We start from the raw sequence: 26,219 nt of genomic DNA on the forward strand, positions 1-26,219 counted from the left end.
CAGTCACAAGGCTTCCCACTGGCAACTATTCAAAAGAGTTCACTTATAGGAACATTTTTCTTATTAAGCAATCTACAAGGTCTATCATGTGAATATGTAAAAGACACTAAAGTATGTGTACATATAGTTTTGTTTTTATTGGGTTTGTCTAGTATATGAATGTATTAGAAATTAATTAGAAAGTTTGGGTTTTTAATCAAAATTATTCTGAATTTTATTTCATAATTACCAGGAATGTCAATTTTGCTCCTGCCAGGCTTAGCTAGTTTGTTTCTTTGCAGTCTCAAGGATGTTTACTGTGAGCAATGTCAGACTTGAAAGTTCTTGAAGTTTTAACTAAGACTATTGTCATCTAAATTTGTGATTACTTATGAAGAAAACAAGCAAATAATAACCCCTTAAATTTAACTTCTCTGGAAAAACAACTGCTGCCAACTTGCACTTAGAGACTGCTGCAATATCAGTTCCATGACCACACATGTTATCATGGAGATGACAAACCCAATGTGAATTTTTAGTTTACTATCAAAAATAAGCAGAAAAGGCCTGATTTCCCAGTTCATTTCAGTCTTAAATATTTTAGAGACTATTGCTGCAAACATTCCCCTTTGAATTCAGTGTCTATATAATCCACATGTAATGTAGGTTTTTTTTGAGATAAGATACAGAAAGACTTCTACACTGGGAAAAAAAAACTATAGATGAAATTGAATTTCGGCTCTGAGTTTTCTGGATTTAACAAGAATATGTCCAAATTGTGCACCTGGCAGGGGGGTTGGAACTAGATGATCTTTATGGTCCCTTCTAAAGCCATTCTATGAAATTCTAGTCAGAGCTTCACAGTATTTTTAGTCACTCTGGTTTCCTGCAGTAACACTTGAAAATGAAACTCCACCCTCACTGGCATGTCCTGCACTCATGAGTGAATGGCTTGGTCAGCAAGGACAAAACCCTGCCAATTCTGCAGATGTTTGCTGTGTGATTGCCACTCCATGGCAAACTGCCACGTGTGGCCCAGCCATGCCTGCTGTTGGGTGGCCATGTGGTGCCCAGGGATGCTGCAGGAAGTGCAAATGGGAAAGGCACAGAGTCAAGAGGCGCTGCTGCCTGTTTGATCCAGTCCCTAGGAACTGCACTTCTTGCCAGGTTATTCCACAGCACCAAGCAAGCAGCCTTGCCCCACCGCCATGAAAGAGCTCTTCTCAGCCAGCACACTCTGGAACTACCATTATTTTTCTCTTCCTTTCTCTTACAAAAGCCAAACTTGACTCTTTGGCCTTTTTCCTTTAATGTTTGAGAAACATCCTGTTTTGTAGTCACAGTCGGTAAGAAGCTCCACAGAAAAAATGCAGATACTGTCCAGATGGCACAGCTCAGGAGCATCCAGTGTCACTGCTGAGCACACTCCATCAGAAAGTGTTGAGACAGGACCCCCCAGGCCAATTGATTTGGCTTGTTTCCACAGGAAGAGATTGCTGGCTGTCTCTGTATGCATGCCCAGAAGGGTGGAAACTGCATGCCGAGTGCAGCCTGAGGGAAAGGGGGTAGCCCTTCATCTCCTCTGCATATCTCCTTTTCAAAGCATCTGGTTTTTACAGCTGTGGAGGGTGCGATATGGCTGCCAGCCTGGCCGTCACTGAAGGGTCAGTGATGGGGGTGAAAGTGAGGATGTGCTGAAGCAAAGATCCAGCATGTTTGGTGGATGGGCTGCAACTCCCTTGCCTGGGCCACCAGAGAATGGGGAAAGCACATGCTGGCAGTGGGGTCAGGCAGGAGAAAACTGACTGTAGCTTCAGAGAGAAAAGGATCTGACAGTCCTGTTTTTAAATCTACATTGGAAAATCCCTCCCTTTAAAATATGTGGCCTTTCTTCTGCTAAAATCAGTAGTGCTCCTGAGGGCCACAGATACAGTGAATGCTCAGATCCTGTGAACTTCAGTGGAATGACTTCCTCATTAAGATTGTATCATAACTCAGAAGTCAGGAAAAGATTCCTTTTTTTAAGAGCTTCAAGTGTTTACCAATGCCAGTGACTTGATTGCTAGCAGAAAGCCAGAGATTCCCCTGTAACAGAGGAGCTTCAGAAATTACTTCTGCAGAAGTTCTGAAGCTAGATCTGCAAAACGACTTATCCTCTAAAAATCCATCTACTGGACAGTAAGAGTGTTGAAATATCAAGAAAGACATTCAGTGCTAAAGCTAAGAAATATGACATTGGAAAATATGGAGAGTAATAATTATGTCTTTTAGTGGCGTTATCAGTTAAAAAGGTTTTTCCCATTAAGACTCCTGAGTTTTACTCCCTATAGCATGAAACGTTTCCTACACTCCCTGAGAACAATATCTACAACAGTTTGTGAAGACTCATTCACCATTGCATCTAAATTTTGTTATTGAATCTCACAGAAGTTATGATTACAGAGTCAGGGATGAAGATGATTTGATAAGTCCCACTGAATGGGTTTTGGGGGAAGAGCATCCTCACCTTTGCTAATTCTCCATGGCTTTCATAGTTGCATATATAGTTCTTCCTAGATTCTAAACCAGCATTGCTGGAAATCAGGCTGATTCCTTCTTATTATTAAAAAAAAGCCAACAAAGTAATTAAAAGTTTTCACTTCACCGGTGACACTTTTGTTACTCCAAATGTTTGGAGTAACACAAAAATCATCTACTGTGGCATTTTGTAAATACACAAGCCTCAACACTGATCCAACAAGTAATTTTACATATTTATACAAATTATTCCTTCTTGGCAGTAAAGATAGCAACTTCAATCTGAATGGGGAAGCAAGAATAACTCAGAAGCTTTGAGTATGTTGAGTTCCAAGTGCCAACCTGAATGTGCAAATGATATTCATGTCCTATGGACATCTCACAATCTATGGAGAAACTGAAAAAAAAAAAAAGATTATTCATCTTACAGAGAGAGGAATTATGAAGACTGAATGGAATTATTACAAAATAACAGGAGTCAAGGGAAGAACTGTTCACCACCCCTTTGTATATCATATGTAGGTTCTTACTGGAAGTCTGTGGACATCAACATTGCCTTAAGAAATTGGGAGCTTAAATCATCACTCATTGTTACATGTGGAGGAAGAAACTCTTCTACTAGAGGGCGGCACAGCTTTTAATTTAAAGTCATCCAGTAGAAGCGAAGACCTGACTGCTCCCAGCTTCAGAATTCAAAAATGACTGAGCAGATATGTTTGACTTCCCTTTTCTTTCTCAAGGGAAGGGCCAATGGTACCTACAGTTAAGAGTACTGAGGAATCCTACTAGTTCTGCAAAATACTGACTGCTAGAAATTTCCCTCTGCCTTAGATAACCATAATCCCTTCCCGTCCTGTATCTCAAGTAGTTTTTAGATCATCATCAGAAGCAGATCTCAGTAACCACGTAGCCCTGAGCCACAGGTGATCCAGTCCATACTGAAATAACCAGTGCTGTCCATGCTGTCTGAGCTGAAGGCAGAAGTGTGCTTCTGTTAAACAGCTCAGCACCATGGTCACTGGGAGGACTCTGCTCCACAAGTCACACAGGAACAACATGTACTCTGTGCTGGGGAACAACCAGATATACTCTATTCAACAGAGAGGGTACTCAAGAGGGTATTCAAGATTCATATTCAAGAAGCAGAAGCCAACTCTTGTGGACTGTGACACTTACATGGATGTGTCTGAAGAACAAAGCCCAAGGGATAATTTGTAATAGAGGAGATTTATACCTGATTTCAAAGTGTGATATTTATATGATATAGCAGAGTGCACATGTCAGTGGCAGAATCAGAAGATTCCCTACAGCCTGTCTTATTTGAGCAGATACTCCTCCCTTTAAAATTTAGTGTGAAAATGACGAAGTTAACAAAAATTTTGCATAAGTGAAGATTTGAAGGTTTGATCCAACCTGAAGTTGCATCCTTTCCATTGGTTGTAGTGAATCACACAGGAGCTCCTCAGATTGATGGTTTAAACCTTCATGAAGACATTAAAGCCTTTTCATTTAGATGATGTTCTGCAACTGACACTCTTGGGCTATGACAGCTAATCTCTATGAGGCAATGAAAGCCTTACCAGAAAATTTGGTTGAGGAAGTAGAAGATTTATCTCTACCAACTCAAAGGGCTAAGTACTTAAAGCTAGAGCAGAACAGCCCTTAGAGAGGAGAGTTTGTGGGCCCCCAGAATTTTCTTTTTTGTAATGACTCTCTGTGCTTCTTGCATGCTATAAAAAACATCCCTTTTTGCATTTCAGCATCTCTATTTCCTTTGATCTGTACACATTTCTCATTGATGCTAATAGAGAATGACACTGATGGGGAATATTTTTGCAACAGGGGGAGCATAGAATTGTTATTCTGGCTAAAGCAAAAGCAATATGACTTAAGCAGAGTATTTAAAAGGCTTTGCTCAAAGCTGTGCAATTGAACTTGGTATTAGGCTTTCTCTCTTTTTTTTTTTTAATTTTCATTGAGATTATGTCCATATTTTATCCAGGTTATTGTGTTCTTGTAAAATTATACTGCAACCCACTCTAGCATGTTAACAACAAAAGAAATTCTCTAGCTTATTATAAACATCTTTCAAGAAACCAAAAGCATATGTCCTCTGGAAATAATTTTGCTGGTATTTAGGCTATTACAAAAAATTTCCCAAAACACTGGAATTATTTTGTAATGTTCCTTTATACTCTAGCTTGTTAGCTTAAGTTTTCTAGAATATTCTCCTGGTGCCCCAATATAGTCTCTTCCTTGGGTTGCACAGGAAAGATGCAGAAGTAGCCCAGAAACTCAGCAATTTGTGTCTGTCTTTGGAGTAGTGATTACATGGTAAGTGTGCCATCAGTGAAAAAACACCTAGTGTAGACACCAGCTGTGCAATCATTATAGTTGGAAAGAAAAGGTTATTTTATCCTGCAGAGATTTGGCAGGATTATGATAATTTTTTTGCCCCAAAGCAGATGGAAAATTTAAAACCTGAGAATATTTTGAGAATTAGAATAGACAAGTTTACTAAAATTAAAAATAGTCTCATTTAGATGTATTTTATGTCTTTTTCTCTGTATTTTCTGTATTTTTATCTTTCTTTAAACTTAAGTTCAATTAGTTTCATTTTCCTCACTGAGAAAAAAAAACGTAGTTTAAAAGCAGAAAGTATGGATCATTTTTTCCTGAGAATACAAAAACATAGACAACTGTGTTGTAAAAGGAGGTAAGAGGAACAGACTTGGGAAACTGCTCTGTGAAGTGCCCTGCTCAGCTTCTGAATGTGCCTTACAGACTGACTTTGGCTTTATTTACTTTGTCCCTTAATGCACTTTATAGCTAGGTGAGTCTGTATTCGTTGCATCACTTTTTAATTTAAAACTAACTCAAGTCCATAAATTGTGAACTGTCTGGGGGCTGCTGCATCTCTCCAGGGGGACTCTGAGGTGAAATAGGAAAGGGAGGAGAGCAACACATGGGAACAGCTGCCTGACTGCAGTCCAACAGCAAGGCATTAGGACAGTGTGCTGTCTGCCTGCAGTGGGGACCTTCAGTTGTGCTATGGGAGACAAAGCTGATTTCATTGTCTGAATGAAAGTATTTGGACCTTCACAGGTGTTGTGTAGCAGGAAGGGAAGAGCAATGGCTATTTGAGGGCTATCCTTGGAATTATTCCAGAAAGAGAAAGTATCTGGAAGCAGATTTCCTTCAAGTTCAGAGTGTGTTGATGTGCTTTATTGACCTGCAGGAAGGATCTGAGTGCTTTAACTGGTGAGAGCTTTTCCTAAGAGGGCTGAAGGCTGCCTGATTACTGATATGCCCAGGTGTTGGGATTTACTCTGGATGCACAGCAAAGGGTGGCTCTCACCCATGGGGCCACGTGCTCTCATCTGTGTCTTTGTCCTCTTAATAGCTTTGGCCTGCCACATGTCAGCATAAGGCCTTTTTCATGGAGTTTTAAAACTCTGCCTCTTCCTCTACCACAGCCTGATCCGTAAAAGCAGAGCCTGGCTGAGGGGCAATCCCAGCAGGACCATGAGCTCCATACCCAAGCAATAAGATTGCCTCAGGTATTAGCTGAGCTGTTCTCAAGTCAACTGGCATTATGACCAGGTATCCAGGGCTGTAAAAAGTAGAAATTATTTACTGACAATTGGTGGGAAGGCTCCCATTTCAAAGCCTCACCTGAAAGTGAAACCATCACATGGCATTTGAGTAATTCCAGTGGCATAGTTTTAGGCACCCACCTTCACCTAATATAGAAAGTTGATCTCTCTGGGATCTCTATTGCCAGAGAAGGAAGAAAGGATTCCCAAATGGCAACTCAGAGCAGTAGTCTGAATTACCAGGAGCATCAGGCTCCAACTCTAACTCATCTCTCTTTTTATTGCCTACACAGAGAACAGAGCAGGCCACAGCAGCTGTAGGCATCTGAAGTGAGTTGGTATAAAACTGTCACTCTATTACCACTGGATGTCTTGTTCAGGCACTACTTTGATATGAAAGCAGAGAAACATCTCACCAACCCTCTGATTTGTCTGGCACATATCTGCAAGGGTATTTTTCAAACAGAAACTTGTTTGAGAAACCCAAGAGAAACTGTCATATGAAGGTGTTTTCCTTAGTATGAGCTATATATATTCATCTTATTCCTGCAATTCAAGGCATTTCTGATTTACACCAATGAAGTGCAGAATATGGCTCCTCATTTCTCACTTGAAAAGTCTCAAAAGAAGTGTGAATAGTACAGTTATGATTCTGTCAGTAACTGGTATTTTTTTCCAAAACACCAGCTGCTAGAAGCACGTGAGAATGAATAGCAGGTTTCATTTAAGGACAGGCCAAGTCTGTAGACATGACAACTGTTAGAAAGCTGGAAAACATAATCCAGTGTAACATAATGCTCAAAATGAAAAGAACCAAGATGATTCATCATTTGAAAAATTATTATTTTTTAAAAAAACTACCTGTATGATTTTTTAAGGCAATTTATAATGTCCAAGCCTAGAGTTCCGGCAACATCACAGCATTTGTATTGAGAGAGAAGAATATACAGAAAATTATGTCATAGAAAGTTACTCACCAGGATCAATTTTCTTTGAGGTTTCAAGAGCTTGGGCTTTGGGAAATTACTGGCAATGGGAGCTACAAGAATAAATATTAAAGCATCATTTCACATCATTATAATTCATTGTCATTTTTAGTATATGTATTAGCAATCTATAAATCACATATTAATAGCAAATTAGAAGGAAATGCATGTACTTATATATGAGTTTAACCATATTTCAGGTATCTTACAAGGAAACATAATGAATGTTTTGGATTAGAAAAATTCATAAAATTAAAGAATCTGATATGCAAGACATGCTGTTTGCATGCAAACATTAGAGCAATTTACTCCCTGGGAACTGATAATTTGTGACCTAAGCCACAGCAAATCTTCAGGTCCTTTCCCTCTTTTCTCCCACTGGCTTAGCACTGGCAGTGTTGCTGACTACGTACACCCAAGAGTTTGTGAGACAGACCCCAGAATTGCAAATCCTCTCGGAAAATGAAGTCCCCAAGAGGCTGATCTTTAGCTGCTCAGTTTGCTTGACTTCCCAAGTGCATGGGCAGTTTTAAAGAGTGCAGTGTGCTGGCTTCCCTCAGAATACCCCCAACAAGTAATTTCAACTTGCCTAACGTTAATCTTCTCTTTGAGGAGGGTGAATATTGCTGCAGAGGTTCCTCTCTCTCCTCTAGTTAGTGGGAGCTGAGACCTCCTGCTTGGACTCACTGAGTAGCATCTCAGGATGGCTAAAGCAACAGGGAGCCAGCCTGTCCCACAGCAGGTACAGGGCATTTCCTCCCCCCCAGATGGGAGCAAGAACAGGCAGAGATTGTGGCAAAGTGCAGGATTCCTGACATCTCACACTCTGCTGTCCCTCCATGGCTGTGCTCAGGATTTGAAATACCTCTGTGCCTCTATTTTCATACCTTTTGCTGGGATGGCTGGTGGCTGCTCCAGTTTCTCTTTCTCCTTCTTTTTCTTTATCTTCTTAGGCTGTAGAGGGGACATGCTCGTCACACTGGTAACTGTCTCACCAGAGCTGCAAAGCACAGGCCCAAAAGTGAGGGGAAAATGAAGGCAATGGAGGGAATGAAAGTTTGTCCCTGTGAGTTCATGCAAACACATCACCTTCCACTTGTGGGAGTCCATGCCCAACAACCTGGAATGTGATCTGGGTATAAAATGAAAAACCTCTTATGGGGGTTGGAAATGCTCTGGGTTTTGCATTTTTCCAGCCATATAGTATGGCTGAGAAACTCAAAGAATCTCACTCGGCACAGAAAATGCAGACTGTCAGGTTTAAACAAGATTAATTTCACAGCACCTATTCCTTAAAAGCATGTATGACCCCACTGCTGCACCCAGAGTGAACTTCTGCCCAGCTGCCCTCGAGGCTCAGAGGCTCAGGCAGATTGCAATAATTGCATAAGCTCCCATGGGAAGGGTATGGAAAAGCAAAATCTGACGCAGATTCTGGGATAAGACTGGCTGAGGAACTAGGAGAGCATGCAGCATGTCTTCAGGCAGCTCAAAAACCCACATCTGCAAAATCTGGCTTCTTCAAGGGGGGCAGTGTGCCCAGGGAATATAAAACAAGAAGCTCTGCTCCACTCTCTAATCAGGCATTCCCCAGCACATCTGTGCTGAAAAGGTGCTCTTAGCTATGAGGGAAGAATACAAGTTATACTGCAAACAGACTCCTATCTGCTGGATTTTTTACCCTTATCACCTCCCAAAGGCTGAGATCAAAAACCCTGCTTTGGATATTCAGGCTTGGAGCTGCAGTCAGGTTGCAGTGGCCGTCACTGTGGGTCACTGAGCTGTGGGAACTGACTCTGCAGAGGCTCCCTGCTTGCAGATAAAGGGGGAATAAATTGTCCTGGCTTAAGTGGCACTGAAAGGAATCTTAACTTACAGCTGGGGTGTGGGGAGAGTGTAAACCATTCAGTTATGAGGACTACAGTGATGGAGGTGACTTGGCAAACAGTGGCTGCTCAGCTGCATCTGCCCCTGGGCTCACCCTGGGGAGGGTTATGGCAGCTTGGTTGGGCTTCAACAGGGACATTTCTCTTCTGTGCTGTGAGTTCCACCGTGCCATGGAACACAACCAGGGTCTCCATGGTCGTAACACTGACAACACTTATTTCACTGAATTTTAAATCATTTGTCCCAAGCTCCTGTTCCTCTCCAGATTCTTTTGCATAATCTCTTTATATTAATAGAATAAAATATTCTTTATATTAATAGAATAAAATATTCAGGGCAAAAGGCTTAATGAAAGTTAAGATGTCTCAGCTATTGCCCACACAAGAACAACAAAATTACAGACACATTTTACACAGTTGTAAATTCAAATGAATGTCACTACCACTGGTAAAATCACTCTGGATTTACACTTATGTGGATTGCAAAAAGACTCTGGTTTGCTGGTATTCCTGAGTTCTACTTCATGTACTCAGTCAAAAACATAGTTTGGCTGCCAAACTTTCTAAAAAGTGCTTAAAAAATAAAATACGTTCACAATTTACAAACAAATCATATTTTATGTAAACTGAGGGCTGGACTGAAACAATTTCTTTCTAAGTCTTCCTGCTCAACTATGAACCTATTCCTCAACCACCATCTGTTTCTATACTAAAATCAAGATGAAATGGTTTAAAACCAGCAGAAAATGAAATTGTTCTGCCTGGCTTCTTTGTACAAACAGCAAACTACTAAGAAGAAAGACTACCAAAAAGGAGATGAGAATGCTTTTTTAAAAATATTTTTAGTTTTAATAATCCAAGGTCATTAAGGGAGATGTGTAGCCTAAAGATGCTGTTGTTATGACACAAATTTAGGCACAATATATGAAAAAGCTTTGAGTCAATTCGTTGCATTAGTTATTATTCCTGCTTTGCTGGAAAAGTGAAGCTACAAAGAAATGTATTTGAGACTCGCAGATTTCTTTTAAATGCCAGGGCCACACAGGGTTAACTAATTCTGGGAGATACAATAACTATACTTGCCGTCTCAGAACTGAGCTCCTCAAACCAAACAAGGAGGCTCAGAAAAGACTCCTTGGCCCTGAAACACTGCCTCTTTGTGAGCTTGTCTTGTTCTATGCCTAAAAGGAAAGTTAGTATTTTATCTCCAGCTCCTTCTTCAGGCCCTGGGCTTCTATTTCAACGGTGTCATGTGGTGCATTTCTTGAAGGATCTAGTGAGTTTATAGAGGGCAAGAATAACATAGGTGCTTGGGGAAGTATTCTGTGGAAGATGTGTAGTGATCATGGAACGGGGCAGCAGTTGCCCCAACCTGTTGCCAGACCTGGAAAACAACTGAATTTTGGATTTGTTATCCTTATTAGAGTCTAGGACGTGGAACTCTTCCTGTTGTCATCTAAGTCAGCTAGTTTCTCTTGTCAAAGGTCTGCAGGGGGGTGAAAAAAATTCACTTGAGTGAACTCAAGTTACTTGGATATTTTCCAGATAGGAGAGCTGTGTGAAAAGGTGCCAGGGATTTCTGGATACTTGTTTCTGGTTCTGTGTGGCAGAATGTGCTCCTGTAATGTGAGATTGGCACTGTGGAACCAAGGTGTTGAGAAGGACAGCCTTCTGTGGAAAACTCTTTATTTACCCCCAATTACTTATCTCCAGAAGAGCAGTAACTGAAGGACTAGAGAGTTCAGGCCAACACAAATATGAAAGACAGAAAAAAATGTCCCTGCTTTCAAAGCTTCACCTCCTGGGGGTTTCTGGATCTAAAAACTGGCAAAATGATCCAATAACAAGGAAAATAATATGAAGAAGGATATTTAAAGAAAATACCAGAAAACTGAATAAGGTGGTTTGGAAAACTAAAAATAACTGTACTATTTTATTTAGGTAGTTATTTTTAGAATGTGGTAAAGAAATGGGTTTTGGTCAACTCATTTTTTTTCTTTAATTTGTTGTTGGTCAAGTAGCAACCCAAAACCTAAACATTTGCTTTGTTATACTCAGGAAATCTGGATTTAATTTTCTTTTCTGCCACAGCCATTTTGTGAGACCTGGGGCAAATAATTTAGCCCGCTGTGCTTTAGATTCCAATCAAATGCAAAAATATCATTCTGATGTCAGGACATAAAATATTTTAAGATGCTTAGGTATTACTGCAGTGGGAATACAGACATTTCTTAGACACCAGACTATTAATGTAATTTTGAAAGTGGACTCTACCCTGTGTTTGAAATATCACTAAGGGAGTTGAAGTTGAGCTTCTCTAATCAAGGCTGAATTTTGCACTGTAGTAATTTTAAATGACAAGAATCTCATGCAAATTAGTTAATCAGTTTGGCCTAATGGATATTTAGACAATAGGTTTTGGGTCTAAATGTGTTGAATTAAGTTCCAAGACAAGGAATTTGCAGGTGAACAGCAATGAGTTTGAAGGAAGTGATGGTTTGTGTTTTGAGCAGAGGATGGAAAATAAATGGTGCCAAGTGTGAAACATAATTATGATGCTGGTAACACTTTCATAGGTATTTAATTTTAAAGCCCCAAAGTCAATGCACTTTAGGCATGCATTCGTGTGATTTAGGATTTCATTAGCATAACTTGTCACACTGAAATACATGAAACCATGTTTTTATCCATATAGAGTCATGTATTTCTTTCAGTTCTAGAGAATCTGTTTAATGGTGAAGAAATCACATTGGCTTGTTTTCTTCCTAAGTTCAGTGTTTGCAGCAGTATCACTTCTACATCATCTATTCCCATAGACCCAGAGTTGGCAAGTGTGCATTTTTTTCTGACTGCCATGCTCCATTTTTTCAGTTGGGTCTCATTTTTCTCCTCTTTTTATGTTCCCTACCAATATACTTTGGTTTCCTCCCCCTGCCCATTCTTTTCTGTTTGTTTGCTTTTTTGTAATTCCAACTTTGTCCCAGTGGTTAATAAAGAAGGGGGAAAGCAAAAACATGCAGGAAGAAATGAAAACTGCTGAGCTGTCTCTAAATTTTTGGGTGGTGCAATGGCTGGTCAAGGTAACAGAACAAAGATCTGTCCATAAATAACGTGGAAGTTTTGGTTTGTACTGGCCTCTCCTGAACCCTGTGCTGCTTTGTTTTGATTTCACTTCCATCTGAGTGGCAGTTAGATTGAATACCATGATAATCCCATGAGAATGCAGTAAAATCACACTGTTGGAGGATCTAGGGTGTGCTGTACTTGGCATTGAATCTCACCGTGTCCAAAGAGACTATGAGAAACAGTATGTGATACCAAGAGGTACTGGATTTAAACTGCAAGGCTAGAAACACATGGTTTCTGTCACTGAAAACTGGGAAACAGCTGTGTTTCTGTGTTGTTATGAGGAAGCCCTCTTTCATCTTTTTTGTTTGTAAAATATTTGTCATATATTGTTACTGCAGCTCCAGTCCAATATACATATCAGGAAAATCATAAAATGGAAATCATTATAGCTTTATAGCCACACCATAAAAAACTTTTGGCAGCTGATGGTATTTAAAGGGACAGTGATTAACACTGCAGCAGAAGAATTCTTCCCATCTCTTTGAGTCTTCAGCTGGGAACAGACCGTGATAATCTGCTTTTGAACCCCACTCCCTCCCTGGGTGTGGGACTCCCTGGGTAACACTGTGATTGGGTCTGTGTGCAAGGAGAGTTTAAGTCATTACCATCCCCTGAGGTGTTGGGGAACCCTAGAAACCAGCACAGAATGAAAGTAGGCTTCTTCAGAAAGCAATTCAGAGCATCAAGGAGAGGCTTGTCACTGGAACACCTGCAGGACCCACAGCTGGCCCAGGCAGATTCTCCCTTTTCATGCACACCAGGCATGTTCAGGAGTCAGAGACCTGTGAATCTTTATGTTCCCATAAGCATTTTGAAAACATTACTCCTATTCTTCAGCACACATAGCAAAACAAATCCAGAACTGGTACCTTGGTTTAGAGCAAAGAGATGTGTAATCTCCTACCTGTTCTGGGGGCATTTCACCAGGTAATGCTTCACTGTTAAAGAAAAGAAAATAAGAAAGAAAATGCGGCTTCACACGAACATAGTTTATGAGATTCAAATGAGCACTGCAGACAGACCTGTGTTGCTGAGATGGTGGAGTTGCCAGGCTGTTACACTGGGAGAGCTAATGATAGTCACCATACATTGTATTGTGCTTTACAATGCAGTCTGACTGAAGAAGACATAGCTAGTCTTGGGAGAGGGGAATGTATTGAAAAACACCAAAAAATCTGCTGTGGAAATGCTGGGCAACACACATTCCAGTGGTCAGCCCAGTAAAAAGACAGCTTGCTAAGGAAAAGCACAGCAGGCCAGTAATTTTACTTTGAAGACTTGTATTTCCCTTGTGGTGCCTGTATTTGTTTCCAGAAGCCTGAAATAAACCATTCACCCACAAGAGCCACGGCTGTTGCTACTGTAACTCAGATTGTGGCCACAGGCATAAAGGGATCCCTTCTGGGATCAGATCAGGGGTCCAGTCCAGCCATCATCCTGTCTCTGACAGCTGTGTGTGTGAGCTGTGTAAATCCTTCTTCATACTCCTTTGAGTCAGTAGTCCTGAGCAAGGGCAGCTGCCCCCACTGCAGCCTTTTAGGAGCCAGGGTTATTAAGATGCTCTTTTGTGGCTTTGTGGCTTCTATGCCTCTCTTAAAGGACAGACTCTGGCTCTTCTGGTCAACCTTCTGCCAATTTGTATCTCAAAAGGATGAGAGAGTGCATCCCTGGGTCATGATGTGAAGTTGAATGCAACACAGACGTGCCCCTACCTTCTCATTCTCTGTTCTTTAAAGGGGGACATTAAAAGCAGACACTAACATGACCCTGCCCCTCTCTACGGGAAAGTTTTCATATCTGGACTTTGCTAAACTTTCCCATTCTAAGGGAGCTATATAGCTCCAGGGAGGTGCATTTTGGTCCTAAGGAAATAGGTACTGAGGGCACCAGGAGCTGGACTAATGCAGAGACAATGTTTAAGCCAGTCAAGGCAATGCTTCCATCTACCTGTCAGGCCTTTTTTAAATTTACAGGAGAACAGTAGGCCCAATCCTTCAGGAGCAAAGGAATGCTCATTACAGTGCTGACACGTTTTTGAGCATGTAAATATTCAGATATTTGGGTAGCAAAGAAAGGTTTTAGCAGCTCAGAAGCATCTACTTTTTCTCTTTTGTAAATCCTTATTCTATACTGTATATTATTTCAATATTTAGCTGGTGTTAGTTCAATGTAAACAGATCATTCCTTCAAGCTGCTTGTGTGCTCACAGCAGTAAATTGACAAAACCAAGCAAATTCTAACCCAATGTCTGCTCAAGAAAAACTGGGATACATTAGTCTAGTGCTTGTGGCTTCAGGGTGACTCACCATGACCAACATACTTAAGTGTGGGTACTCTCTTGGCACAAAACCTTTGTCATCACTTAACAGGGTAAGAAGAATAACATCGATCTTGCTCATTCCTCTTGGCAGAGTTGTTGGGTTCAGTTAGAATCAGAGTTACTCTGCTAAGTGCACTGCCAGGAAGATGGAACCACAGTCTGAAATGTGTTTGTGGTCAGGCAAGGGTTTCTCTCTATACATCTATTTCTGGCTTATATGTCTTCTCACTTGTGTATCTGAGTCAGTCATTCCTTCATGGGACCTGTGTAGGCAGCAAAGTCATCATTCTCTCCTGTCATCAGCAGAGCAACTTACTAACCAGGCTCCTCCTGAAAGCTTCTGTTCAGAGGTGGTCCTTACACTCTCCTCTGACATGGTGGCTGCTAAGTGTGCTGGTATCTCATCCCTGCAGCTTGTGTGAGGTCTCCAAATAAACCACTTTCAAACTGAAATTAAAGTACAGCCTGCACTGGTTACCCCACAGATCTGAAATAGCACTTCTGTTTACAACAACGCTGCTTTGATGCAGCCTCTTTGAGAAACCCTCTCTGAGGCCAAGATTGACACAGTAACCCTTGATCTTGAAATATCATTATGAAAAGACAGATTTGAATGTTGAAATGATGCTTTAGTTTCAGAAAATACTGCAAGTGAGATATTGCTGATAAAACCCCTCAAATTCCCAAGAATATTGTCAGCTACTCAAGAAAGGAGAATAAAATAGAACAGAGTTAAGATTGCTTTGAAACCCCTCTACATGTTTGGAGAAACATGACTCATGCAAAATTTTAGCTTCTGGTCAGAATGCAACTTAATGATTCAGCACTTGGTCTTCTCTGAAGGAAGTTCCAACTACTTTCAACTTATGTTGGTGCAAAGATAGAAGATTTTTGAAAAGTCCAAACAAATTTAGTTTAATTTCTTCTCTATTTAAAGGGAAGAAAATGCCTGTAATCTAATTTGGCCAGTAGAATTTTTCTCTTCCCACTAATTTTAATTAAAATTACAATCAAGGTAAGGAAATATTTATTTTTCCTGCTTTCTCTGCATTCTCTTCTCCTCTCCCCCTGCCCCCCCTTTTTGGCAAGGGCTTTGCAGTCATCAAGAATGTCATTTCACTCACCTGTGGATCTCCTCTTCTTGAGAAGGGACTGGCAGAGAATTACAAGGGTGAACAGGAGGACACTGATGATTCCTATGGAGCACACAAACACTGCATACACATACAGATCTGAAACCAAGCACAGATGATGGTCACTGCTGCAGCTCATGATTCATGACAATGGGACAAGAAAAGAGCTACAAGATCTAAATAGAATCTGCTCCAATAGATTTAGTGTAACAGTTCAGAAGTAGTTTAGCCCTCTTGAAACTTTCCTGTAGTATCCTGCTCAGTTTGAAATTCAGTTGAAGTCTGCATAAAAGCAAATAGGCATAACTGTGCTTATGAGTTGTGACTTTCAGGAGCAAACAAAGAACTGGTTTGGAGATTTTTTGAGCAACAACTCAAAACCCAAAAGGACTTCATTTGGGTTATTTCCCAGCTCAAACAGCTGTTTTGTTTTGTTTTGTTTTGTTTTGTTATGTTTTTGTAACAAAGAAAAAAAGCAAACACACAATAAAACAAGAAAAGTGGCAGTAGGGAGAGTGCTGAGTGGCTGGGGAAGAAGGAAGTCTGCAATTGCTTCTTCTGCTGGCAGCATTGGATTGAAATTTTTGTATGATTATTTTTTTTTCTTTTTCAAACTGCAGCCTTAGTCTCCCCTCATGGCTTTTATTCAGGTGTGTAACATATTTCCAGTGGTTATTTCCCATTGGCCATAACAGATATATGAGAAACTGAAGCTGGCCTCTTCCACTCTCTTTTTTCCAGAACCTCTTGTACTTTGCGGGATGATTTCTCAGGCAAGGCTGGGTTTGCACAGGAACTAGCAAAGTTGGCCCTGATCTGGGGCACTTTAGTCCTGTCCATTGGACTAAACTAACATAATGTATAAACACAGTAGCAGTTAGATGTATCTTTACCTTCAAAAAACTTCCAAGCTTCATGATTTTTCTTGAAAGTGGGATGATCAGAAGATTTTGACGAAATCACTGAAAGAAACAAAACAAGATATGACAAAAATTGAAAAATGTGCGGCATAAAAAGTTTAAACCTCTGAAGTAAATATATTTTCCCTTAGACTTCAGTGCCCCAAGATCTTGCTTTGTCTAATTGCATTTTGATGAAACAGCTCAGAATTGTCACAGACTTGTCCTCTCTGTTTCAGGAGGATGGATGACCGTCAATATCATAACAGCTGTACAGCCTAGAACCAGAATCCAAATGCTCTGACTGCTGAAATCTTGTTCAAAACCCCCTCTGCTCTCCTCAGCCAGATTGTTTATGCATGCTGCTATTTTTTATGATATCAGATTAGATGATTAGGCCAATTCCATGCTTTTTCTTTCTCTAGCAATCACTGCAATGAAATGGGAATCTGGCAATGTCCTCCAGATTGCCAGTGAGGTCTGAACCTCCAAGAGAGCTTCATGTGGTAAATCATTAGAGAACAAGCATCTTACTGGCAAGGGAATTCACTAAGGAGTGCCCTGCAGGCATGTGAAGGGTGAGGCTAGATCAGTGGATATACAAGTTTCAGGACTAATGAAATCTTCTCTTCAGTTGGGATGGGAAGCTCATCTTGAATATTTTAACAAATTACTCATTTGTTACATGAAAGCATCACATGTGTAAATTTTTGGCAAGTATTTCAGGATAACGTCTTTGAGAAAAGGGCTTTTGTTCATTTTGGGAAAAAAAAAGAATCTTGCATTCGTGTATCTTGCAAAATTTTTACTGTTAGAAATTGCCACATGTAACTAATATTTAAGAAGTCAGACTTTCTTCTGTGGGAAATTCTGATAAATAAGCTTCCCAACAAGACAGATTGTTGTGATCATCTCCTTGTTTTTGTTGTCCATGTCAGCAGGATTATAGTTGGACTGCCTAATTTTCTATGTTTGTCCTCCTATAAGTAGTCTCTTCTCTTGATTGTAAACCATTTGGAACAGCTTCCTAAGAGATGTGCATATTGTGAGGGATTGCCTAATTGTAAATTATGTTTTTGGGGTGCTGAATACTGTTCCAAGAAGAATACTGATTATTTTGATTTTTCTGACAGTAGAAGAACCATTTTTCTGATTTTTTTTTTTTTTTTGTCTCTGATAAATTTGACTTTTTGTGTATTCTCTGCTATAATTGACTTGGTTTTAGTCTGACATTGATGACACAAGTCCAGGAAGAGATGCCTTTAATGAGAATATGGTGGAAGGAGAAAAGGTTGACCTTATATTAGAGAGACTATCTGCCATTGTGTGGCTGGATTAGGAGGCACTCCTTGGAAAACACTGGCATGTGGATTTCTCTTGGTTTTATTAACAAGATTTAACAATAGCCTTTTTATAAATGCTATCTGATGTCTTGTATTCCCAACACTGAAATGGGCAAACTGCAACAAATTTCAGATTTCAGGTGGACCTTCTGAAAATACCACAGAGTTGCTGTAGTTGACACAAGTGCAGGAACAGAAAACTGTAAGTATTCAATCTCCACAAAAAGGCTTCTTTTGCAAAGAAATGTATTTTGCCACTAAAGTACAAGCCAGATATGTAAGTAAAATTTAAATGATATCATTACACGGTAAGGAATTGTAGCCTGTAACTCAACTGCTTTTCTGTAAGTCCAATATGTGTATTTTTACAAATTTATGTGTTGTGACAAAATGTATTTGCAGCTTATTAATGGCCTATGCAAATTTGCACAAGCAAACTTGCTAGCAAATAACAAAATCTGAATATAAATTAATAGCAGTAGATACTACAGATCCAGCTGTCAACTTGCTTCAAGAGCAAGACACGTTTTTGAAGAAGCAGAATTATCCTTTTCTTTTTCCCCTGGAAATCTGCATCTTGCACAGTAATCTCCTCTTTCTGTGTAAATATTTTTTTTTTTTAAAGGGACTCTTCTATTTCTGCCTCTACTTGATATGCAAAGTTTTAAGAAATTTGTCTGGTGTTTTAGCATAAAGATACTATTTTGAATTTGGACATAACTGCAGACATTACTGGAACAAAACGTTAGGCAACACAGCAACTGTGATGTGGTGGAACACTGCTACCTTATTTGATAAAGCACAAGCAGTACAACTTAAGTATCCAAATGCTTCAGGCAATTTGTATTGCTCCTTTTGTTGTATCCTGGGTCTAACTGTAATATAAGTAAATCCCTTTGCAATAAAAAGTGTAACTGATCATAATACAAAATACCAAATGCGTTTGGAATAAAATTTCCTTGAAAAGCCCAAGTGTTACTTTTGGGAAAACTGGAAACTTTATCAGTACTTGGAAAAGAGCTGCCTTCCCTCTCAAGCACAGCAGGTACTGTGCACTCAGGGTGCATTAGGCAAATGCTAGCAAAGGTGGTCCTTTGTTTCCAGTCAAGAGGCTTTGAGTGGAAGAACAGTTGCTATGACATTTAAAGACACGCAATATTTCAGATATCTTTTGGTATCTTTAATCTAGATTTACAGTTAGAATAAATATGCTTTTAATGGGCCAGGGTGGTTGTGGTGTTTGCCTCAGAGCCCCACAGGGTGTCAAAAGCTCTCTACAGGCTGGCCAGCCTTCCTCTCTGGTCTCAGGTTTCCTGCTTTGCTTTGGGCCATTTAAAGTGGAGAGCAGCAATACAGCTGAGCAGACAGTGTGAAAATGATGAAGTCATGAGGCCTCAAATCCCTATTTAGATTATATATTCATATGGACTCAGACTAGAAATCTGGGTAGAAATATTATTTAAGGACTGGACTGAAAAATTATGGATTTCCTTCTTTTCAATAATTCCATTGATCTGAACTCCATAGTTTAGCTATGAAAAGTAATGAAAGGTTTCAGTGTTATAATTAGCAATAGCCTGAGAAACTATGAAAGATGTGGAGTGTCTCCGTGAGGAAGAGTATGACAGGTGAGGTGACAATATTTTATATTGCTTTTTCTTCTGCTGCCACTTACTTGGAACATGCCATTCCATCTCCAAGGACTCCTGAAAAATCCATATGTTTCTACTACAGGCAATTAGGAACTTACATCATTCAGTGAATGAGAAAACACTCAACACTGCTTTGTGGCATTATCTTTAAAGTTGTCCCTGTGAGCTACCAATTTGTCTGTTTAAAGAGGTACAAGCAGGGGGGTAGTTTGCCAGCTTGCACTGATGGCACAGCTGCTAAACAAAACCACCTCTGCAAAGGAGTCTGTTCTCAAAATCCAACTTCACCCATCTCTGAAAGGGTGGGTGTGGTGATTGAAGATTTGAGCTATTCCATCCCAAAGGGATGGCTTGTTTTCAACTTGGTTCACATCTGCCACTTGTTGCTGGTCATTTTATCCCAAGTTCAACACCAGCAGGCTGGCCATTGGTTCTCTAGCTCTGCTTTCTGGCTGCAAGTGATATAAACAATAGTACTGAAGTGATAGTAAAAGTGCTGCTTACCAACTGCTGCTAGGCTAGAACTAAGACCAAGGGAAACACTAAGAGAGAGGCAAAAGGTGAATATTAGGTTTTCTTCTCCTATCCACAGATTACACTCAAATTTAATCTAAATTCAAATGTCTTATAAGTGAATTTACAAGGGGAAAAAAAGGGATCACAGGACAAGAAGAAATTAAAGACTTGAAATCAGTAATCTCTCACCTCTTATTTCAGTAGCTGCTGTACCATTTGACCATGCTGTCCACTTATTTCTGTGTTTGCCAATTTCCTGCACTTTGCATATATAATGTCCTTGATCTGTTTGCTGGAGGCTTAAAATAAGAAATTTGTACAAAGTTCCATGTTGCTCTTTAAGAAGATGAAGTCTTTGCTTGTGAAAATGATGAGTATAATTTCCATAATACTGGACAGACCCAAACTTTGTCATTTTGATCATCAGGTGCTCCTGGGCAGGTGATGCAGCGAAGACCCACCGCACAGCCAGCAAATTGTCTGTCTTCCTCTTTTCAGAAATGTGGCAGTAAAGGGTAGCATTATCCCCCTCAGAGTATTGCACCATTGGTCCAGGAGAGACTGTCACATTTAAAGCCTCACAAACATCTATAAGGAAAGAAAAGATGGTGAGAATCCTCCATACTGGCACAACAGCACCATAATCTGTCCCAGCATGCAAGCCCACAGCAGGAAAACTCTGATGATGGCATCAGTTTAGTGGGCAGTAATTTAATGCAATAATTTAATGTAGAACCTGACACTGTCTGCCTCTCTCTGAATGTTAAGGATGGCATGAGGCCCTCCTTCAGTGAGTCTGCCCCAGCATTTTTTCTGTCACAATCAATAACCTACAGCTGACATGGACACCTTGCTACTGTCACAGGACCAACTTCACGTAATCTTTTATTGGTCTTTTAACAACTCTGGAAACTGCTCTGTGACCAGCTCTTCTGACAGCTTGCATCTTTCTTAGGACTTCCAGGCTAAATGCTTTCAATACCCAGTTTATGCTCATTTGTTCCTGTGCCAGTTTTAAGCTTAAAATAGCATTTTCTTCTCTAGAGCTTACTTCGTGATTCCATATACAAAGCAATTATCTGGCCTCAGCCTTTGCTTTGTTGAGCTAAAGAAGACAAGCTCTGTTAGTCTCCTCTAGTAAAGTAGTGTCTTCCCTATTCACCCTTACAGCCCTTCTCTGCATTGGTTACAGTTTCAATTTTGGGTTTGATTGTATTTTTTTTAATGTAATTGACTGCAGTTACAGGCAGTGTCCGGAGTTCTCCAACGTCCTGTGGAATACTCACAGTACTTCTCAGATTTGACTGGGATATACCTTGCCTGGTACATCCCAGAATTATCTTGTCCTTTCTCATGATACTTTCATATGTGACTTATGTCAGGTGACAAATAAATAGCACACTTGGGTGTTTTCCCTTCATTGTCATTTGCAGTTCAGTCACCAGCATATCAAAGAAATTCTTACTAATCCTCAAGTATGTGACGTAGCTGTACTAATTTCTGCTCAACTTCTGTTACCCCATGCTCAGTTTTTCCCATGTGCTGTCCTCTTCTTATGCTGATTTAATAACGTTAGCACTTCAACGTGCATGCTTCTGTCTACTTCTTTTAGACATCATTTGTGCAGACCTTACATCATACTGTTCCTTACATCATCACTGGAAGACCACTGGATTCTCTATATCCTACCATTCCCCATGTCCTCCGTTTTAAGTAATGTTCTTCTTGTCATAATCAAATGGTCATCTCAAACTTGGGTTAAATTCATCAGACTACATTTTCTAACTACAAATTTAAGTTAGTCTGACAGTATCTGCATGACAAAATATGACAAGAGATCATATGGGGACAAATGATTATTCCATTGTTCCATTAATTTCTGATTCTTGTCTTCAATGTTTTTCATCCTAAACCATCACTTAGACCAGTTCTTTGTCTCACTAGTAATAGCCAGAATAGGTGAAGGCTGAAAAAAGTGTCCATAGTTAAATAGAGGAAGTTTTCCCTTTCCTGACATAACTGATTTATACTGGACTGATTTTCTGAGGCATGGGAATTAACACTCATTTTATTTCCTTCCTAATTCACGTTAAGAAAGTCCTGCTTAGTCATATCAGAGAGTGATCTATCTCTGACCAGTGCTGTATTGTGGGAACGTGCTCCCTAAATGACTTGTGATGTGTCATCTACTGGTCTGAGGGCATCCACTAGAGAGAGAACCATATTCCAGCAGTGAGCAAGCACTCCCTGCAATGCACTCTGCAAAGCATGAAATGTCCTCTAAACTTCCTGTTATGTGAATACTGCACTGTACTCAAATTCTAATGAGAATTGCAACTCTGGGAAAATTATTTTCTTCATTTCTGGACACTTTTCTAACACGTCAGCAAGGAACATTTTAACAAAGGGGATGAGTGTTTTGGCAGAGACTATTGTCTGACATCAGCTCCTGAAACACAAACATATATTTATCTTCAAAATAAGCAAGTAAAGTATTTCCATTCTATTTCTGAAGGAGTTTTGGAGACAGAGACACTGGTTTTATAGTGCCAGTGAAGCAGTGAAATGAAGTGGTGAATTATATCACCTTACATACAGTAAATCCACTAAATTAAAAGAAGTTGCATTGCAACTGTTTGAGAAGAATTCTGAAAATTAATAGTATGATAATTATTTTGTGCCACTTCTGTCCAAATCTCTACTGAATGGCACGTCTACTCCAAGTAGACATTATTCTTTTGTTATGAAGGAGAAAATATTTTGTATAAAGAACTGTTTGGGTTTTAAAACAAAACTATTGAAGAAACTGCAGCCAAGCATGGATGAGGTTATTGATAAAACTATTCGTGCATTATGTTTGTCTGCATTTCACGTAAATGCATTTGTCTGCAATTCACGTAAATGCCAAAGCAAGAGGTTATTTTGGATTGTAGAAAGCATAAAAGTAGAACAGGATGTTGAAATTTAATACTAAGGCTGAATCCCACCAAAAGCTTTCCAGGCATGAAACTTCAGTTATGATTCTCTGGACTTACCAACCTTGGTGCTTTACCAGCAGAAGGGAAGCCAGTAAATGGCTGTCTCTGCTATCAAAATAAGATTAAATTTGAAGGTTCTGCTGCTTAGTAAACAAGGAATAACTTTGAGATTTTCAACACTTTTTGGTGTCCTCACATGTATTTCAACAATGAATGTTTAATAAATAATTTATGAAATTATGGTTTTGGTAAATGAAAAACACAGACATTTTTTCTACTGAAATTATGAACATGTCATGAAAACTCTAAAGAAAAACAATTATGTCATTTTCCTGACATGTGAATTTCTTTTTTGAAAAAGCTGGCTAGGAGTAATTGTGAAACAGAATCCCAAAATAAAAGGCAAAAATAAAAAGAAATCATTGCTTAATTCCAAACTAGGCAGAACATAGTGCTAAGAAGTACCCAAGAGAAAATGCAGAGGAAGTCAGATATGGTGATGATGGACAGATTCTGTTCCCTTTCTAGCTGTTTACACTCTTACAAACATTGTTATTTTATACCTAATGCTTCTACTTTTCCTCTCGGGACATGCCTTTTTATAGGGACATACCAAATTTTGCATCCTTCACGTTTCTGATCAGTGGGAACCTATCTCCTTATCTTCCTTCTGTGGCTCCCATTGGTGCAGCTGCACAAGTACAGCAATGGGAAGAGTTTTGGAAATCTCATGCTGCTGTTATCATGGTATCAGTTCATGTTGAACAGGGTCAGGTAATGCTTTATATAAAGCAGAAAAATAGTATCCATGTGACTTTATTGGAGGAGGAACAGTGGATTTTTAAGGAAAGAGTTCATTTCCCTCCTATGTGAAAAGCAAAACCCTCATTCAAGGCTCTCAGACACTAGTGGACATGTTCCTCCTGTCTTTAGCAGGCACTGGTCAGCCCCAACATGAGGTTTACCCTTGTAATGGGCTCCTTGCCAAGAGCAGGAGACCTCACAACTTAAGAGCAGGCTTGTGTGCCAACGTAGCATTGAATTTCTAGACTTGAGATTGCTGTTCCAAGTGAGGAATCACTGTTTATCTTCTTCTGCCTTCCCAGTATAATACGATGTAACCGTTCAGGTGGAGCTCACCACAAGAGTTTGTCTCATTTCTGCTTGAAAAGGGAAATTATTTATAGAATGGGAGGAGAGAGAGTCAGAGACTTTGTGATTTCTTTGCAGTGTGCTTAACCATCAAACTTCTCTCCTTTTTGCAATGAGCTTGCTTAGTTGCTCCCATCCCAACATTTTACCCGTTTGCTTCTCTGGTATGTTCCACCAGCATTGCTCAGTAGCCAGTAGGGACTCAGGAAAGGTGACTGTTGCCTAAACTCTGTTTCAAGAAATTCCAGTTTGAAAATAGTCCACTTCTGCTTGCACTAGTTCAAGTCCAAGAATTACCTAGATTTGAACTTTGCTGTCTGCCACATTACACAGCAAAACACTTTTAACAGCACTGTCAGGAGTACCAAATATAAAACTATAAAAAACTATACTTCTAGCACCCAGAAACTTTGTTATGCCAGGGCCTCTCCCCTGTCTGCACTGGAACACTGCCAGAGGACTTACAGTGGTCACTGGGTCCTTACACGTGGTGAGCAGCTTCAGCATGGCTGTGGTTTTGTGGGAGAACCCCAGTTTACTCCAGTTGAGATAGGAGTGGGGCTGTTCCTGTGCTCAGCTGCTCACAGCCCAGGTTTAGTGCTGTATACAGGCCTCTCTCTCTTCCTCCACGGAGACCACGGGCAGAATCTGCAACCCAGCCTCCAGCGCTGCAAGGACTGATAGCTGGGGACTGGAGGGGGTTACCTTCTGATCTCATCTTGTCACGACCAGAAGCATATGGGATGGCTTTTATCTGTGTTGTAGTTTGTTCAGTGAAGCTATGCTACTGTCAAAGCCTGCTTTCGTTTGATTTCCTTACAATTAAAAAGAGCAGATGAGCCAAGAAGCAGCAAAGCTCTTTGTTTAAATGAAAATAATTAGGAGCTGATTAGCAACACCACCAAAAACAACCAGTTGTTTTCAGTTGAACAGATCTGTCAGCAAGTTTCACAAGTCAGAAGCTCCCCCTCAGAGAAAGCGTCTGCATTGACTAAAGACGGACTTGAACCAAACCTCTCTGCCTCCACCATCTCCTGCCCTTCTGCAGTGGAGTTCGAATGCAAGTCTTTAATTAGCCATAAATGAGCAAGGTTTCCCCACCCCTCTAAGCTCACTGCACCTGGAAGTTCAGATCCAGACTCTGTGTCTGTTCTGCAGCTTCAGGACACACAACGTTGTCCAATATGCCTTTGTTTTTAGAGGAATACAGGGTCTTAAAGGGAGGACGCTTTTTAAAAGTGACCTACAGGTTCCATTTCCACCTGATGCCAACAGGATCAGGGCACCTGTGGAAAAAACAACGCCGAATCTCCCTTTCCTTCGGCTTTGCCTGGCGGAGAAGACAGCCGAGGACCCATTTCCATGAACTTGCATGGAAGTCTGGCTTTCTTTTCTAAACAGGATGGGATCGCTGCGAAGAAGCGCTGCTGCCGGGAGCCGGGGGAGCGGCAGCGGAGCGGGGCAGGGAGCGGCCGGGGGGCGGAGGGGCCCCGGGGCCCGGACCCTCAGCTCTGGCCCGCGGCCTGTCCGAGCCGCCCGCTGCTGCGGGTCCCGGCCCGCTCCGCGCTGGCCGGGGGCTGCCCGAGGCGGGCCGGGGTCCCGGGGGGCCGGGGGAGGGCTCGGGTCCCGCTGGCGCTTACCTGGGGCCGGGGCCGTGGCCAGCAGGGCGGCCAGCGCCGTAGCCAGGAGGCGCATGGCCCGCGGGGCGCCGGGTCCCGTCCCGTCCCCTCTGCCGAGCTGCCTCCCTCCTCTCCTCCCCGGCCTCTCGCCTCCTCCCCGCGCGGTCCTCCCTTCTCCCTTTGCTTTTCATCTCCTCCCCTTTCTCCTCCTTTTTTTTCTTTTTTTTTTTCGCGCTTTCTTCCTTCCCTCCCGACTCCTTTGCGCTTCCCAGAGTCCTGCCCCCTTCAGCTCTCCGCTTTTTCTCGCCCCTTTCCCTGTCGTTTCTGTCCACGCCGTGCCTGTAGGGTGGCATCAGGGCTAGACAGGGATGCTCCATCTCTAGCCTCAGCATCCTCTCTGCACACACACACCCCTTGCCCAAAGGACACGGGTCTGTGTCGAGGGGAAATGAGAAACTCCCTCCCTCAGTACAGAAAACCTCTGTACGAGCAGGTGAGGCATAAACAGCTGGAG

General features: G+C 41.0%; 1 protein-coding gene across 1 annotated transcript in view; it reads right to left on the reverse strand.

Moving 5' to 3' along the window:
- VSTM4 (V-set and transmembrane domain containing 4) overlaps positions 1-25,827 on the reverse strand; it is a 32,062-nt gene extending 6,235 nt beyond the window's left edge. The window contains exons 1-7 of the mRNA XM_058029193.1: positions 25,727-25,827; positions 20,146-20,544; positions 16,440-16,508; positions 15,538-15,645; positions 12,998-13,031; positions 7,966-8,078; positions 7,070-7,131 (exon numbers count right to left, since the gene is read on the reverse strand). Coding sequence (XP_057885176.1) covers positions 7,070-7,131; positions 7,966-8,078; positions 12,998-13,031; positions 15,538-15,645; positions 16,440-16,508; positions 20,146-20,544; positions 25,727-25,781 — 840 coding nt within the window. The 5' untranslated portion in view covers positions 25,782-25,827. The remainder of the gene's footprint in view (positions 1-7,069; positions 7,132-7,965; positions 8,079-12,997; positions 13,032-15,537; positions 15,646-16,439; positions 16,509-20,145; positions 20,545-25,726) is intronic.
- Between the last annotated feature and the right edge of the window lie 392 nt (positions 25,828-26,219).

This window comes from Melospiza georgiana, chromosome 8 (assembly GCF_028018845.1).
Source record: "Melospiza georgiana isolate bMelGeo1 chromosome 8, bMelGeo1.pri, whole genome shotgun sequence".
Taxonomy (NCBI): domain Eukaryota; kingdom Metazoa; phylum Chordata; class Aves; order Passeriformes; family Passerellidae; genus Melospiza; species Melospiza georgiana.